The sequence below is a fragment of the Glycine max genome, chromosome 6 (assembly GCF_000004515.6).
Source record: "Glycine max cultivar Williams 82 chromosome 6, Glycine_max_v4.0, whole genome shotgun sequence".
Classification (NCBI taxonomy): domain Eukaryota; kingdom Viridiplantae; phylum Streptophyta; class Magnoliopsida; order Fabales; family Fabaceae; genus Glycine; species Glycine max.
Genome location: NC_038242.2, coordinates 49,071,474 through 49,088,375, shown reverse-complemented (window position 1 = coordinate 49,088,375; position 16,902 = coordinate 49,071,474). Strand labels below are relative to the sequence as shown.

Below are 16,902 nucleotides of genomic sequence, written 5' to 3'. Positions count from 1 at the left end.
ACATTGAATATGTGGATTAATTAATACGATATTGTTGTAATTTTATTGCTCATCATAATAATTATGTGTATCATTTTTTAAAAAAAAATAAAACACACACATAAATTGATTTGAGTATCCCTTGTACCTATATTAATATTTATTTATTTTTCTAACAAAATAATTTGTCTTTTTTATAAGGTATTTTATAATTTTTGTGAAGCATTTAATTTTTTTCATTATTTGTTATTATTAAATATTCTAGGTGTATGTGTTTTTTTTTACAGTAATACATAATGTGTTTTCACATCACATAACAAGTTAATAGTTATAAACAAGAATAAAATTGATAGATATCAGTAATATTTAAAAAAAATCCAATTAAACTAACTAATTTATTTAATTTTACTGATATGTGTAATCTTGTTAAAAGTATCTTTAATTAAAGACACGAGAGTATTATACAAGTCAATAACTTATACTCTCTCATTTATTTTTTTCCTACTTATAAGACATAAATTTAAAATGATGATTTTTTTATAAAACTAAATATATAATGTTTCTTAATTATTTTTATATTATAAATACATATAATTTAAAGAAAAGAGAGAATGTATTAATAAATAATAAAAAATAAAAATATTAATTAATGGAATAATTTAAAAAATATATAAATTAATCATCATCAATTAAATTTATTATTTTTCTTTATATTGATGAACTAGGAAATTAAGTATTATAACAAGAAAGGAGAGCACTAGTATATAACAATATATGATTTGATCCATCTAAAAATCGTTTATTTATTACTTTATTTAACCTTTACATGTAGTGGATAATATCACCTAATTTAGAAAAAAAAACAAACCAAAACAAGCAAAATGTATATATATAAAAAAAAAAAACAGTCAACTGACTTGGCCGCAGACCAAAGCTGTACTTAGAGAGAAGAAGAAAGTAGAAACAGAAGTGAAGAGTGAATAAACTGATGACAGTAAAAGTGAAAGGCTTTGGTATAAAAGCGTGTAATTCACCTGAGTTGGCCACTGCATCAAAACAAAACAAAAGGGTTTCCCATTCGATTCGACCCCACCACCGCTGTTCCATACTCTGCCTTCTTCAAATCGCCATCTCTTCCTTTCTCACCAACCAATTACAAAGGTACATTCTTTCTCTCTCTCTCTCTCTCTCTCTCTCTCTGATTCTAGTCCTTTAATTAATACGGTCTTTCTGTATCTTGATATGTACATGCATGAGATAAATTGAAAAACAGAAAACTCGTTTAACCTATAATTCTTTCACACATAAATTCCTCAACAATTCTCTGTAACCAATAAAATTTCTGGGTGTCTTTTATTATTTTGATTCATAACTTGATCTATCTGTAATCTAGTCTTTATTGGGCGAACGAGTGAATTTTGGTTGATAAGCTCTTCAAACTTTGGTTTGAATTCGTTCAGAGATCTTATTGAAAGGAAAATTGATATAAATTGGTTTAAATCTTCTGACCAATTCATAACCTCCTTTTTTTTTTTTTCTTTTCATTTGAATAATTGTATCGATTATCTGTCACAATCGACTTTAACGCGAGTGTACTTGCCATTAATTTGACCGCGTGCGACTTAGATTAGATTAAATGCAATTTTTTTTGTCCTTTAATATTTGTCTCTTAATTTCTTTTTCAATTTGCCACCATATTATGTTGTGTCTATAGTCTCTGAACTCTGATTGCTGATTAGATTCAGTATGTGATTGGGCGAGTGTTTGTGAAATTGATTCTGGTTTGAATTGATTTTGATTTTTTGAAAGGAAGTGAGTTAGGTTTAGGCGTTTTTTATTCTTGAAAGAAGTTAAGAGGAAAATTCGATATAAATTTTGTTATTTAACACAAAAGTTATCCAAAGTTATTTTAACTCAAAAATCAATTTTAGATCTAGATTCAATTTTTCAAACCCAATGGAATGGATTGACACAGTGATTTAAGATCTCACTCGAAATGATCTATTTAGTGAGAGAACTCATGTTCAATTCTTAGGTATGTGCAAAATTCCTTTGGGCCAACCCGAGGAGTGATAGCCACATGCTCCAATCAAGATTAGTCTCTAACCCAGCACCAAAAGGCAAAAAAAGAAGAGTCAATTCTTCAATGTGACACCAAACATGTAAACATTTACCTAACATGATGGTAACTGATATTTCATTGTGATCTTGAATGGTTCAACAACGTGAAACCAAACATTCACTTGATTTAGAATCAATAATGTGTATTGAATTTTTTTTGAAAGCTAGACTATGGGGAGCAAGGCACCAAGTTGGTCTGACCAATGGGGAAGTGGAGGGTTTGCCAGTGACCACTATGAGAAGGAGGAAGAGGAGAAGACGAAGATGAAGAAGAGTGGGAGCAGCAAGAAGATGGCAGATGCAAAGGCTGTGGCATCAGCTGGGATGGATAAGGCCAAAACTGCAGCAGTTGTGGGTGCCCAGAAGGTGAAGAGTGGAACCTCTGCTGGCCTCAAATGGGTCAAGAATCAGTACCAGAAAAGGACTTCCAAGTGAAAACTCACTCACTTGCTTGCTTCTTGGACAGAGAGTTTCATTTCAATAGCTTTGGTAAATAATACATACATGATGATGCTCTAGTAAAAGTGTTTTGCTTGTTTCTTAAATTATTATTACAGTATTATGCTTTGGTTTTTCTTTCTAGTACAACAGTCCAGACTAACTTGTTATTTTTATATTTTTGCATTTTTTTATAGAAAAATGTTGAATGTTAATCATGTTATAAATTTTTACCCTCCATATCTATCTTTCTGTGACTGCTCTCAGTGAACAAATTTTACAGTTTACACCATTTGTGCCGACTGCAGGGTGATGTTTTACAAATGTTATATTGTAAAATCTATATTTTGTAATTAAATTAATTTAGACAAATATTTAAATTTAAATTATGATAAATGAATATAACATTATTTTGCTTTTTACACAACCTATATTTGCATTTGAAACAATTGGAAACTAAAAGGTACAAATAGGGTTGGATAGGTTGGTTTTTTGTGTCACTTAAACGAAATCAATGTCAAATCAGCTTAAATATTAGATTTTTTTAATTTAATTGAACACAAATAAACTAACAACTTTTTTTTATATTTCAATATAAAGATATATTATTTTAATTTTTTTAAAAAAACTCTGTTTTAATAGAAGTTGCTCAAAATTTTAAAAATAACTTAAAGCGTATTTAGTTTGGTGTTGCTTTCTACGTTTTCGTGTCAAATTTCCAAATGCGAGTCAAAGCAATTTGTTATAGTTTCATGTATTTTACACTTGTTAGTTAAAGAAACCCAAAAGCAAAATCAAGCGTAGGCACGTTAAAGAATCTCAAACGCAAAATCAAACATAAGCTTAATTCGCCAACTATGAAGTAACACATCGATGATAGGATTAAGTTTGTTAGCTATTCGTATTCTGAATTCAAACAGTTTTAAAGAGAAAACTTATCCAACAAATTTTTTTTTCTTCATCCAATCACTTTATGTTAAAATTCAGAGAAAACTTATTCAAACTGGAAAATTGGAAAGTGTTCCTAAAAGGTTAACAACTTTCTCCTTAAAAGCAGGAAGTGGGAGTGAAATATATAAGAATTCAAACTAAGATTAGCTTGTGACCAAATTTTTACACCATCTTGTCAAAACCAATATTATAGTCTTACCACGATTAGCACTAGCCTAAAAGGGTTGCAAGTGTATTTTTCTCAAACAAGAGAACTGGCTTTATGTTTCTGTTATTTTTGGACACCCCAACAGTATAAATACTCAATATTTCTCTTTTTCTTTTTTCTTGTCTCATTATCTTGCATGTCTCATTATTGGTTCTTTTTTCTCTCTCTTTTAAGTGTATATTGGTATCAGGTGGGTGTCTAACTTACTCCAAGTAAAAAAGAGTTAAACAACCCATCATACCTGACTGGTGCAATTCTCTTACGTACTTTAAAATGATTGGGTGTTAGTATTAATTGCACCAATGAAATGTGATGGGATTTCTCATACTTGGGGTAAATTAGAGTAATTAGCCCAGAAAAAAATGGTCAAGAATAGTAAGTACTAATTTATAGGGAGGTTAGAGTAATTAGCCCAGAAAAAATAGTCAGTAATGAATACAAGGGCTTGATAGGTTTTTACATTCCAGCAAACTCCATTTTCTAAATCCTTAATCCATTTTGAACTGCTGAATTCTTAACTCATGGGAAGTTCCCGGTATGTCACTAGGATTACTGAGTTCGTGAAAGTTACTAATTGACTCAATTCAGGCATCTAGGAGATTCGGAATGGCTCTAAACCTGATTTTCCCTATTTGACAGGATTTCAGATGATAAAGTGGAGACAATATATTGTGATACTTTACCTGCTGAAACAAGAAGATGTTAAATGCATATGGTGCTTAGGACAAAGGAGTTACTCAACGGTGTTAAAAGTTTGTAGGCCTCAATGCTAAGGATTGATTGTGAAATTTGAAGAGACCAATGTTTTTTTTTATCGACAAATGTTAATTGTTAATATGATAGTTTTTCTCAATGGATAACTCAAATCTACCACCTATCCCTTCCTTTCTTCCTCTTACTTTTACCACCCTCCCTTTTTTCCTCTTACTTTTACCAGGAAGCTAACCTTATATCTCCATTTGTAGGGGTCAATGTGATTGGAGTGAGTAAACCTTGCCTGCTTTACTTGGTGGGAATATCATTTTCTTTGGATGGAGTGTCACCATTTTTAAATAATTAAAATATTGAACACTTTTGTAAAAAAAAAAAAAAGATATTGAGCGCTCTATCAAATAACTCTTATAAAATATAAATTCAACAAATTAAATTATTGAATGGTACAATATAATAATTATACTCATTAAGTTTTAGATAACTTCAACATTCGATATAAAGTTGACTGAGAGATTATCAACTAGTCTTCAAAGTATATAACTTATTTTCTTCTTTCATATATTTAATTTTTTTTTGTGAAACTTTCATATATTTGATCTTGTGTGTCTGCAGTTGTGTGTGTGCATGTGTTGTCGAATGTTGAATTTGCTTAAGAAAATTCCACACCACCGGCATCTAGAGATCTGTCAGGATTAAACACTGGCCATAGCTTCCAGAATGATAATCATATGACTAGAAAAAAACACTAGTTGAACGGAGAATACCCATAAGGAGAAAAATGGGATAATAATACAAAACCCGAATTGTTAAAACATGTACTCTTCATTGGGAAACAAAAATGAATTGCGGTGTGTGAATTTGTGAAATAAGAAGAAACGAATTCGTTTTGTCGAAGGTTTGTGATTGAATAATGGGTTTGTTGATTGAGTTCTTAATGATATTTGGAAGAATTGAAAGAAGAAAATGACAAGGATCATAGATATTGGGGTTGTGTGGAATGCTGTATGTGTTGAGTGTTGGTTAAGATACACATTCAGTCATATCATATACATCCATATTATATAATATGCAAAACTAATTACAATTCAGTCAGTTTTCCACATATAATTGGATTTATACGGGTCTAAAAACCTCTAGGTCTTAAAAGTACAAAAAAAATGTGAGTAACAAATATTTAATGTGAATTATAAGTGTAAAACGTTCTTTTTTTAGAGAAAAAGTGTAAAATGTTATTAATGTAATAAAATGAAAATGCCGTGGTAATCATGTAATTAAGCCAAAATTCATGAATTTAGATAAATTATGGGATAAAATTTAAGAAAACATGAAATTATTGTTTTTATCTAGTTATTATTTGATATTTGTTAATTCATGATGAGTCTCCATTATTCTACTATGTTAACATGTGGCATTTTCAAAAAGAAAAAAAATCCAAATTCCTAGAATGAATGCTTTTTTTTTTAACAAAAGAATGAATGCTTTTCTTTTTTTTACAAAAGAATGAATGCTATTTATTTACTTTAAAATGAATGTGTTTTTAGGGGACTTTAAAATTGGAAATGAATGTTAAGGACTAAAAATAGTAATTTTAGATTTGAAAGGATAAAAATCAGAATTCTTTAAGACCAAAATAAAAATTCACTCGTTTCACGTGACAAAAAATAATAATTTCAAATTTTAAAGGATAAAAAATAAAGAATATCTTTTGCAGAAGCCAAAATCAAAACTCATACATTTTATTGACACCCAAATTTTATTTAAGTTTTTTCTTTATAGTTTAATCACATGTGTTTTTTACATTGAATATGTGGATTAACTAATATGATATTATTTTAATTTTATTGCTTATAATAATTATGTGTTTCATTTTAAAAAAATAAAACACACACAAATTGATTTGGGTATCCCTTATACCCATATTAATATTTATTTATTTATTTTTCTAACTAAAAAAAATTTTTTTATAAGGTATTTTACAATTTTTGTGAAGCATTTAATTTTTTTCATTATTTGTTATTAAATACTCTAGGTGTATGTGTTTTTTTTATTGATAGTATTACATAATGCTGTTAGATTTTAATGTTTTGACATCACACATAACAAGTTAATAGTCATAAACAAGAATAAAATTGATAGATATTAGTAATGTTTTTAAAAAAAAAACCCAATTAAACTAACTAATTTATTTAATTTCATTGATATGTGTAATCTTGTTAAAAGTATCTTTAATTAAAGACACGAGAGTATTATACAAGTCAATAACTTATACTCTCTCATTTCTTTTTTTCCTACCCATAAGAAGAAATTTAAAATGATGATTTTTTTATAAGATTAAATATACAATGTTTCTTAATTATTTTTATATTATAAATACATGTAATTTAAAGAAAAGAGAGAATGTATTAATAAATAACAAAAATTAAAAAATATTAATTAATGGAATAATTTAAAAAAAATTATAAATTTAAGACAAATTTATCATCATCAATTAAATTTATTGTTTTTCTTTATATTGATGAAGTAGGAAATTAAGTATTATAGCAACAAAGGAGTGCACTAGTAAATAACAATATATGATTTGATCCGTCTAAAAATCCTTTATTTATTACTTTATTTAACCTTCACATGTAGTGGATAATATCACCTAATTTTTTTTAAAAAAAAAACAAAACAAGCAAAATATATATAAAAAAGAAAAAACAGTGAACTGACTTGGCCGCAGACCACAGAGAGAAGAAGAAAGTAGAGACAGAAGTGAACACAGTAAAAGTGATAGGCTTTAGTATAAAAGCGTGTAGTTCACCTCAGTTGGCCACTGCATCAAAACAAAACAAAAGGGTTTTCTATTCGATTCGACCCATACTTCTTCAAATCGCCATCTCATCCTTTCTCACCAACCAATTACAAAGGTACTCTCTCTCTCTCTCTGGGTGTCTTTTATTATTTTGATTCATAACTTGATCTATCTGTAATCTAGTCTTTATTGGGCTAACGAGTGAATTTTGGTTGATAAGCTCTTCAAACTTTGCTTTGAATTCCTTCAGAGATCTTATTGAAAGGAAAATTGATATAATTTGGTTTAAATCTTCTGACCAATTCATAACCTCCTTTTTTTTTTTTCTTTTCATTTGAATAATCGTATCGATTATCTGTCACAATCGACGTTAACGCGAGTGTACTTGCCATTAATTTGACCGCGTGCGACTTAGATTAGATTAAATGCAATTTTTTTTCCTTTAATAGTTGTCTCTTAATTTCTTTTTCTATTAGCCACCAGATTATGTTGTGCCTATAGTCTCTGAACTCTGATTGCTGATTAGATTCAGTATGTGTTTGGGTGAGTGTTTGTGAAATTGATTCTGGTTTGAATTGATTTTGATTTTTTGAAAGGAAGTGAGTTAGGTTTAGGCGTTTTTTATTCTTGAAGGAAGTTAAGAGTAAAATTCGGTATAAATTTTGTTATTTAACACAAAAGTTATCCAAAGTTATTTTAACTCAAAAATCAATTTTAGATCTAGATTCAATTCTTCAAACCCAATGGATTGACAAGTGATGTAAGGTCTCACTGGAAATGATCTATTTAGTGAGAGAACTCATGCTTAATTCTCACTATGTGCAAAATTCTTTTGGGCCAACCTGTGGAGTGATAGCCACACACTCCAATCAAGATTAGTCCCTAACCCAGCACCAAAAGGCAAAAAAAGAAGAGTCAATTCTTCAATGTGACACCAAGCATGTAAACATTTACCTAACATGATGGTAACTGATATTTTGATAGCATTTCAACCATGGAACCAACTCTGCAGGTACCACGTACCAATGTCAACATAGGGCCCACACGCAGGACTTCACGCACTCACACGAGGCCTACATACTCGAACGACTACGAGTGATGCCGTTAGTGTTGTCGAGTGTTAGGGGACAACATCTTATGGTTATAACAGAATGGGATATTATCCCTTCTTTAGCTAGTGATAACTTCATGTATAATTATGTGAATGCATGAATGAATAAAGGAAGAAAAAGGTTCAGTCACTTATAAGTTCTTTTAGTGCTTTATCATAGCTGTAGCTCTTAATTGTTCCTACCAATTTGGTCCGACCTACCCTTCATCAACCAGCCACCATGCCTGACCATAACACCCGCCAATCCACCCTAGAACGTCTGGAGGAGGCAGTCGCCAAACTCTCACCCAGGCTCAGGCCACCCTCACCTAAGATCATCAATGAATACTAAAATGGATTCCATGATCGAACACCTAGCGGCCCTCACCATCCAACCATCCTCTCCACACCCACCACCTTCGCACACCCCCACACATTCCCCACACGCTTACAAACCGCATATGAAGCTCGACGTCCCCAGGTTCGACGGATAGGACCCCGTTGGCTGGATTTTCAAAATCTGTCAGTTCTTTGATTATCAGGGCTTGCCAGACCATGAGCGTATCACCGCAGCGTCGTTTTACATGGACGACTCGGCTTTATCATGGTATCAATGGATGACCCGCAACGGGTTCATCTCGTCGTGGTCGGCATTACTTCAAGCCTTGGAGTCGTGTTTCGCTCCAACCTTCTACGATGATCCCCAGGGGGCACTCTTTAAGCTTCAGCAACGAGGGTCAGTGAACGAATATCTCACTAAGTTCGAACACTTAAGAGGCTTTCTGTGGAAGACCTGGTCATCAGCCGCAACAAGGGCTTATGTTACCATTGTGACAAGAAGTGGATTCTTGGTCACCACTGTCGCCCACGCCTCCACTTACTCATTGTGGATAATGATGAGGAATGTCCTGACCTTCCACCTCCTCCCCTAACCACGGCCCCAGCTGCCAACAGTGATTCTCCAGTTTTCCTTAATGCTCCTCAGATCAGTCTCAACGCCTTGTCGGGAATGCCGACATCGGAGACATTTCGTCTCTACGATACCATCGCACACCATCAAGTGATCATTCTTGTGGATGGCGGCAGCATCCACAATTTTATTCAAGCCCGCCTCACCTCCTTTCTGCAACTAGCTCAGGTTCCCGCGCGGCCATGCGAGTTATGATAGGCAATGGCAGCACCATCGATTGTGACACTAAGTGTCCCACTGTACCAATACTAATACAATGTTACACTTTTTCTGTTGATTTGTTTCAGTTGCCTATAGGTGGTGCGGACATCGTGCTTGGCGTTCAGTGGTTGAAGCAGCTCGGATCGATCACCACTGACTACTCGTTGTTGACGATGAGTTTTACGTACGAGGATCAGCCCATATTTCTTCATGTGGACGTTCCCATGTATCCCAGCCTAGCCTCGGCCCAACAGGTTAAACGCCTAGCCCAAACCAACAACATTTCGACCTTATACCAGCTCACTTGTGTCACTACCACGACTTTCCTTTCTTCCAACCTCACACCCCTTCCTACTATCCACACCAACCCCTCCCTAGATCGTCTTCTTCAACGATAAACAAGTATATTCTAGGAACCCACCCAGCTCCCACCTCCACGTAACATCACCCATCGCATCCATTTACTGCCAAATACAAACCCAATCAACGTTAGACCTTACAGGTACCTCTATTCCCAAAAGTATGAACTTGAGAGGCAGGTTGCCGCCATGTTGGAAGCAGATATGATCCGCCCTAGCCATAGCCCATTCTCTTCTCCGGTGTTATTGGTGAAGAAGAAGGATGGAAGCTGGCGATGCTTTGTTGACTATCGCGCCTTAAACGCCATTACTATCAAAGATTGCTTTCCCATGCCAACGATAGACGAGTTACTGGATGAGATTGGAAACGCCTCTTGGTTTTCGAAGTTGGATCTCCATTAAGGGTTCCATCAAATTCGAATGCACGAAGATGACATCCCAAAAACGGCGTTCCGCACCCATCATGGTCACTATGAATTCAAGGTGATACCCTTCGGTCTGACCAATGCACCCTCTACCTTCCAGGCCACCATGAACGGCCTTCTCCGGCCTTTTCTGAGGAAGTTTGCGGCTGTCCTTTTCGACGAAATCCTCGTCTACAGCCCCTCGTTTCCGGCACACATTCAACACTTTGTTACATGGTTCGTTCTACCTCCGCCGTTCAAAATGTACCTTTGTCGAACAACAACTGAACTATCTCGGACACATTGTGTCCCCGCAGGGCGTCGCACCGGACCCAAAGAAAATCCAGGCAATGACTGCATGGCCCACCCCTGCAACGCCTTCGGACCTCAGAAGTTTTTTGGGCCTCACTGGTTTTTATCACAAATTCATTCGGAATTATGCCGCCACTGCTACTCCTTTAACAATGTTACTCTGTAAGGATAAGTTTATGTGGAATCCTGAAGTTCAGACCGCGTTCCAACACTTGAAAACCTTAATGACTCAGGCACCAATCCTCGCATCTCCAGACTTCACTTTGCCCTTTACTTTGGAAACAGATGCTTCCGGCACAACCATCGACGTTGTCCTACTCCAGAAGTCGCGGTCCATCGCGTTCTTCAGTAAGCAACTATGTCCCAAGTTGCAGAGAGCATCTACTTACTTCTGCGAGTTGCATGCTATTACCACCGCCGTACGTAAATGGCGGCATTACCTGTTAGGGCACACCTTGTCATCATGACAGACCACCGAAGCTTAAAGGAGTTGATGTCACAGGTCATTCAAACTCCCGAGCAACAGCGTTACCTGGCCAAGCTTCTTGGGTATGACTATACCATCCAATACAAACCTAATGCGACAAATGTGGTTGTGGATGCTTTGTCTAGGGTTCCGGCTCAACCATCTCTTATGCTTTTATCGGTCCCACATAATCTCTTCATGGAACAGCTCCGACAATCTTGTTCGCAAGATACCGCGTACCAGGAATTGCTCCACGAGGTCCTACGTTGTCCAGTGGACCACCCAAGATTCACAGTTAAGCAAAATATGCTTCTTTTTCGGGATAAGCTATGGCTTCCTGCCGGTCATGATCTTTCGAAGGTGTTGCTGGAGGAATGTCATCTCACACCGTTGGGCGGCCATATGGGTGTTACGAAAACACTCCATCGCATTCAACAACATTTATGTTGGCCCAAGATATCCGCCCATATATTGCTCAGTGTGCCACATGTCAACAGATGAAGACGGAAACGAGCAAACCCGTCGGCCTCCTGCAACCCTTGCCAGTTCCTACATCCCTTGCCAGTTCCTTCATCCCTTTGGAGTGACTTATCCATGGATTTTATTACGGGTCTTTCGGCTTCTCAAGGATACACCACCATCATGGTGGTTGTCGACCATTACTCCAAGGGAACCCACCTCGGGCCCTTACTAACGCATTACACCGCTCATAAGGCTGCCGTATTATTCATGGATACTGTTTGCAAGCACCACAATTTTGCGCGTAGTATCGTTTCTGACAGGGATCCCATTTTCATCAGTGGTTTGTGGCATGAGCTCTTTCACATAAGTGGTACCAAGCTTCGATTCAGCACGGCTTACCATCCGCAAACAGACGGTCAAACAGAGGTTATCAACCGCATCCTCGAACAATATTTGCGCGCTTTCGTACATGATCATCCTCAGCATTGGTTCAAATTCTTGTCTCTCGCTGAATAGTGCTACAATACCTCTGTCCATAGTGGTATCGGCTTCTCACCATTTGAGGTTATGTATGGTAAACCACCACCGGCTCTTCCTTTGTATTCTGCCGGAACTTCCACTGTTGAAGCTGTAGATGCTATATTACATTCGCTGGCCACCATTCATCATACCCTCACATGCAGGCTCCAAAAGTATCAGGATTCGATGAAACGTATAGCCGATTCGCACCGTCGGGACCTCACCTTCAACATTGGTGATTGGGTTTATGTCCGCCTATGACCTTACCGCCAGACCTCGATACAATCCACCTATACCAAGTTGTCCAAAAGGTTTTACGGGCCATATCAAATACAGGCACGGGTGGGCCAAGTGGCATACCGCTTGCAGCTGCCACCAACTTCCAAAATCCACCCAATATTTCATGTATCCCTTCTCAAGGTTCATCACGGCCCAATTCCACCGGAATTACTTGCACTACCGCCCTTTAGCACTACCAATCACCCACTCGTCCAACCACTGCAATTTCTGGACTGGAAAATGGATGAGTCCACCACTCCACCCATTCCACAAGTCCTGGTACAATGGACCAACTTGGCACCTGAAGATACTACATGGGAGTCTTGGACACAGCTTAAGGACATTTACGACCTTGAGGACAAGGTCTGTTTTCAGACAGGGGGTATTGATAGCATTTCAACCATGTAACCAACTCTGCAGGTACCACGTACCAATGTTGACAAAGGGCCCACACGCCAGACTTCACGCACTCACACGAGGCCTACATACTTGAACGACTATGAGTGATGCCGTTAGTATTGTCGAGTGTTAGGGGACAGCATCTTATGGTTATAACAGAATGGGATATTATCCCTTCTTTAGCTAGTGATAACTTAATGTATAAATACGTGAATGCATGAATGAATAAAGGCAGAAAAAGGTTCAGTCACTTATCATTTCTTTTAGTGCTTTATCATAGCTGTAGCTCTTAATTGTTCCTACCATATATCATTGTGATCTTGAATGGTTCAACAACGTGAAACCAAACACGCACTTGATTTACACTCAATAATGTGTATTGAAATTTTTTTGAAAGCTAGACTATGGCGAGCGCGGGCAAGTTTCCAAGTCCGACTCCCCCATCGATAATAGAAGTGAAGAAGCCGCCGCCGGCGACCATAATCTCTGGACCCTCTGGACCCTCTGGAACCTCTGGAGCCTTATACAACTATGCTGGGAATGGGAATAGCAAGACCCAAACTAAGAATGGAAACCTTCTTGGCAACCGTCTTGGCAATGAAAAGTGACAACAATCAGAACAAGAAAAAGACTTTCAAGTGAAAACTCACTCACTTACTTGCTTCTTGGACAGACAGTTTCATTTCAATAGCTTTGGTGAATAGTACATACATGATGATGCTCTAGTAAAAGTGTTTTGCTTGTTTCTTAAATTACTATTACAGTATTATGCTTTGGTTTTTCTTTCTAGTACAAAAATGAATTGCGGTGTGTGAATTTGTGAAATAAGAAGAAACGAATTCGTTTTGTCGAAGGTTTGTGATTGAATAATGGGTTTGTTGATTGAGTTCGTAATGATATTTGGAAGAATTGAAAGAAGAAAATGACAAGGATCATAGATAGTGGGGTTGTGTGGAATGCTGTATGTGTTGAGTGTTGGTTAAGATACACACATTCAGTCATATCATATACATTCATATTATATAATAAGCAAAACTGATTACAATTCAGTCATTTTTCCACATATAATTGGATTTATATGGGTCTAAAAACCTCTAGCTCTTAAAAGTACCAAAAAAAATGTGAGTAACAAATATTTAATATGAATTAGAAGTGTAAAACGTTCTTTTTTTAGAGAAAGGTGTAAAATGTTATTAATGTAATAGAAGGAAAATGCTGTGATAATCATGTAATTAAGCCAAAAATCATGAATTTAGATAAATTATGGGATAAATTTTACAAAAACATGAAATTATTGTTTTTATCTAGTTATTATTTGATATTTGTTAATTTATGATGAGTGTCCAATATTCAATTCACCTAAACTTTTAGTTATATATATAAAAAAAGACATTAAGTAATCATCTCAACTAACATCCACTAGCGTTTATAGTACTATTCTACTATGTTAACATGTGGCATTTTCAAAAAGAAATAAATCCAAATTCCTAGAATGAATGTTTTTTGTTTTTTTTTACAAAACAATGAATGCTATTTATTTACTTTAAAATGAATGTGTTTTTAGGGGACTTTAAAATTTAAAATAAATGTTAAAGACTAAAAATAGTAATTTTAGATTTGAAAGGATAAAAATCAAAGAATTTTTTTTAAGACCAAAATAAAAATTCACTCATTTCACGTGACAAAAAATAGTGATTTCAAATTTCAAAGATAAAAAATAAAGAATATCTTTTACAGAAGCCAAAATCAAAACTCATACATTTTATTGACACACAAATTTTATTTAAGTTTTTTCTTTAGATTTTAATCACATGTTTTTTTTACATTGAATATGTGGATTAATTAATATCATATTATTTTAATTTTATTGCCCATAATAATTATGTGTATCATTTTTTTAAAAATAAAACACACACATAAATTGATTTGGGTATCCCTTATACCCATATTAATATTTAGTTATTTATTTATTTTTCTAACAAAAAAATTGTCTTTTTTATAAGGTATTTTATAATTTTTGTGAAGCATTTAATTTTTTTCATTATTTGGTATTATTAAATACTCTAGGTGTATGTGTTTTTTTTATTGACAGTATTACATAATGCTGTTAGATTTTAATGTTTTGGTATCACACATAACAAGTTAATAGTCATAAAAAAGAATAAAATTGATAGATATTAGTAATATTTTTTTTAAAAAAACCCAATTAAACTAACTAATTTATTTAATTTTATTGATATGTGTAATCTTGTTAAAAGTATTTTTAATTAAAGACACCAGAGTATTATACAAGTCAATAACTTATACTCTTTCGTTTCTTTTTTTCCTACTTATAAGACAAAAATTTAAAATGATGATTTTTTATAAGACTAAATATATAATGTTTCTTAATTATTTTTATATTATAAATACATGTAATTTAAAGAAAAGAGAGAATGTATTAATAAATAAAAAAATTAAAAATATTAATTAATGGAATAATTTTTAAAAAATTATAAACTTAAGACAAATTTATCATCATCAATTAAATTTATTATTTTTCTTTATATTGATGAAGTAGGAAATTAAGTATTATAGCAACAAAGGAGTGCACTAGTAAATAACAATATATGATTTGATCCGTCTAAAAATCCTTTATTTATTAATTTATTTAACCTTTACATGTAGTGGATAATATCACATAATTTATAAAAAAAAAAAGCAAAATATATATATAAAAAAAAAGTCAATTGACTTGGCCGCAGACCAAAGCTGTACTAAGAGAGAAGAAGAAAGTAGAAACAGAAGTGAACAGTGAATAAACTGATGACAGTAAAAGTGAAAGGCTTCAAATCGCCATCTCTTCCTTTCTCACCAACCAATTAAAGAATCTCAAACGCAAAATCAAACATAAGCTTAATTCGCCAACTATGAAGTAACACATCGATGATAGGATTAAGTTTGTTAGCTATTCGTATACTGAATTCAAACAGTTTTAAAGAGAAAACTTATCCAACAATTTTTTTCTTCATCCAATCAATGTTAAAATTCAAATCCATTTCAATCCAATCAGAATAAATTTGAGTTGGGTTAGTTTTTGGCTTTTATTTCATTCTTTTTAAAACAAATAAACCTTAAAATACACAATATTATAAAAAAAAAAGTACTCATAACTAATTTAAAAGAGCATTTAATAATGACATTACTTTTAAAAGAAATCAAGACTAAATAAATATCCAATCCCAAAATAATAAACTTTAATCCAAATATAAATAGTTAGATGCAACTATAGATCAGCTGAGATATCATTAGAGAAAAAAAATTAATATAAAATAAAAATAAAAATTGAGAGCATAACAGAAAAAAATAGAAAAATAGAAAAAATAAAAGATATTAAGAGTATAATTAACTAAAATTTAAAAAAAAATAAAGAAAATTTTTCATTAAGAAAAATATTGGTACATAGGAAAATAAACTTTCAAGAAGTATTTATTGAGTTATTAACAATATAACTCAGGCTGGTTGGTTGAAAAATTATTCCTTAAATTATGGTTAATGTCATTATATTTGACCACTACTAAAACTAATAAAATCTCGGCATTTTTTAAATAAATTTTAAATTCATGACTAATTGAAATAAACTAATTTAACTATTTTGATTGATCTTGATGTTTTTTCATTCATTGGAAAAATAAAAACACAACTCACCCTAATCTATCATGCTCAAGAATAGTTTGACGGGGAGGGAGAAGGAGAATCCCAAATAACCAGAAAAGAATCATGCCGTGACCCTCATCTTGCAAGAAAGTTGGCAGCTCTATTACAATCCCCATCAACATAACTAGTAGAAATATTTTGATTTCTATGGTAGCTTGGAGAAGCAAATCTGCATAAGGATGGAACTCTGGACAGGAATCAGCCTTAATGATATCAAATAAAGTAAATCAAGTATTTGATATTATCTACACTGATAATAAAGAGAATATCTTATCTTGGTGCTCACATTTTTCAAATGATTTTATGCTCCATGAGTTTTTAAACTTCAAGTTCTGATGTTTTCTTTTTAACAACTGTGACATTACTTTTTAGTTAAGTTACTTTCTATTCTTACTCTTATTATTTATTTATTTGTAGATTTTAAATCTTTTTTTATTTTTTATTTTAGACTTAAATATATTTTTAGTGCGTATGTTTAGTAACATTTTTTTTTCATTTTCGTACTTATAATATTTTTTTCCTTTTAATCCTTATAAAATG

The 16,902-nt window shown here is 33.5% G+C and overlaps 1 protein-coding gene across 6 annotated transcripts; it reads left to right on the top strand.

The window, feature by feature from the left end:
* Positions 1 to 898: 898 nt before the first annotated feature.
* Positions 899 to 2,753, top strand: LOC100795374 (uncharacterized). 6 transcript variants are annotated; one of them, XM_014776830.3, is made up of 3 exons: positions 899 to 1,140; positions 2,015 to 2,164; positions 2,269 to 2,753. In XM_014776830.3, the coding sequence occupies exons 2-3, from the start codon at positions 2,159 to 2,161 to the stop codon at positions 2,533 to 2,535; spliced, it is 273 nt and encodes a 90-aa protein (XP_014632316.1). In that variant the 5' UTR covers positions 899 to 1,140; positions 2,015 to 2,158; the 3' UTR covers positions 2,536 to 2,753. The 6 variants fall into 6 exon arrangements, with proteins under 6 accessions (XP_014632316.1, XP_003527498.1, XP_006582360.1 ...); XM_006582297.4 differs by having other exon boundaries at positions 950 to 1,140; positions 2,015 to 2,141; positions 2,265 to 2,753; XM_014776831.3 differs by having other exon boundaries at positions 950 to 1,140; positions 2,265 to 2,753.
* The last annotated feature ends 14,149 nt before the right edge of the window (positions 2,754 to 16,902 follow it).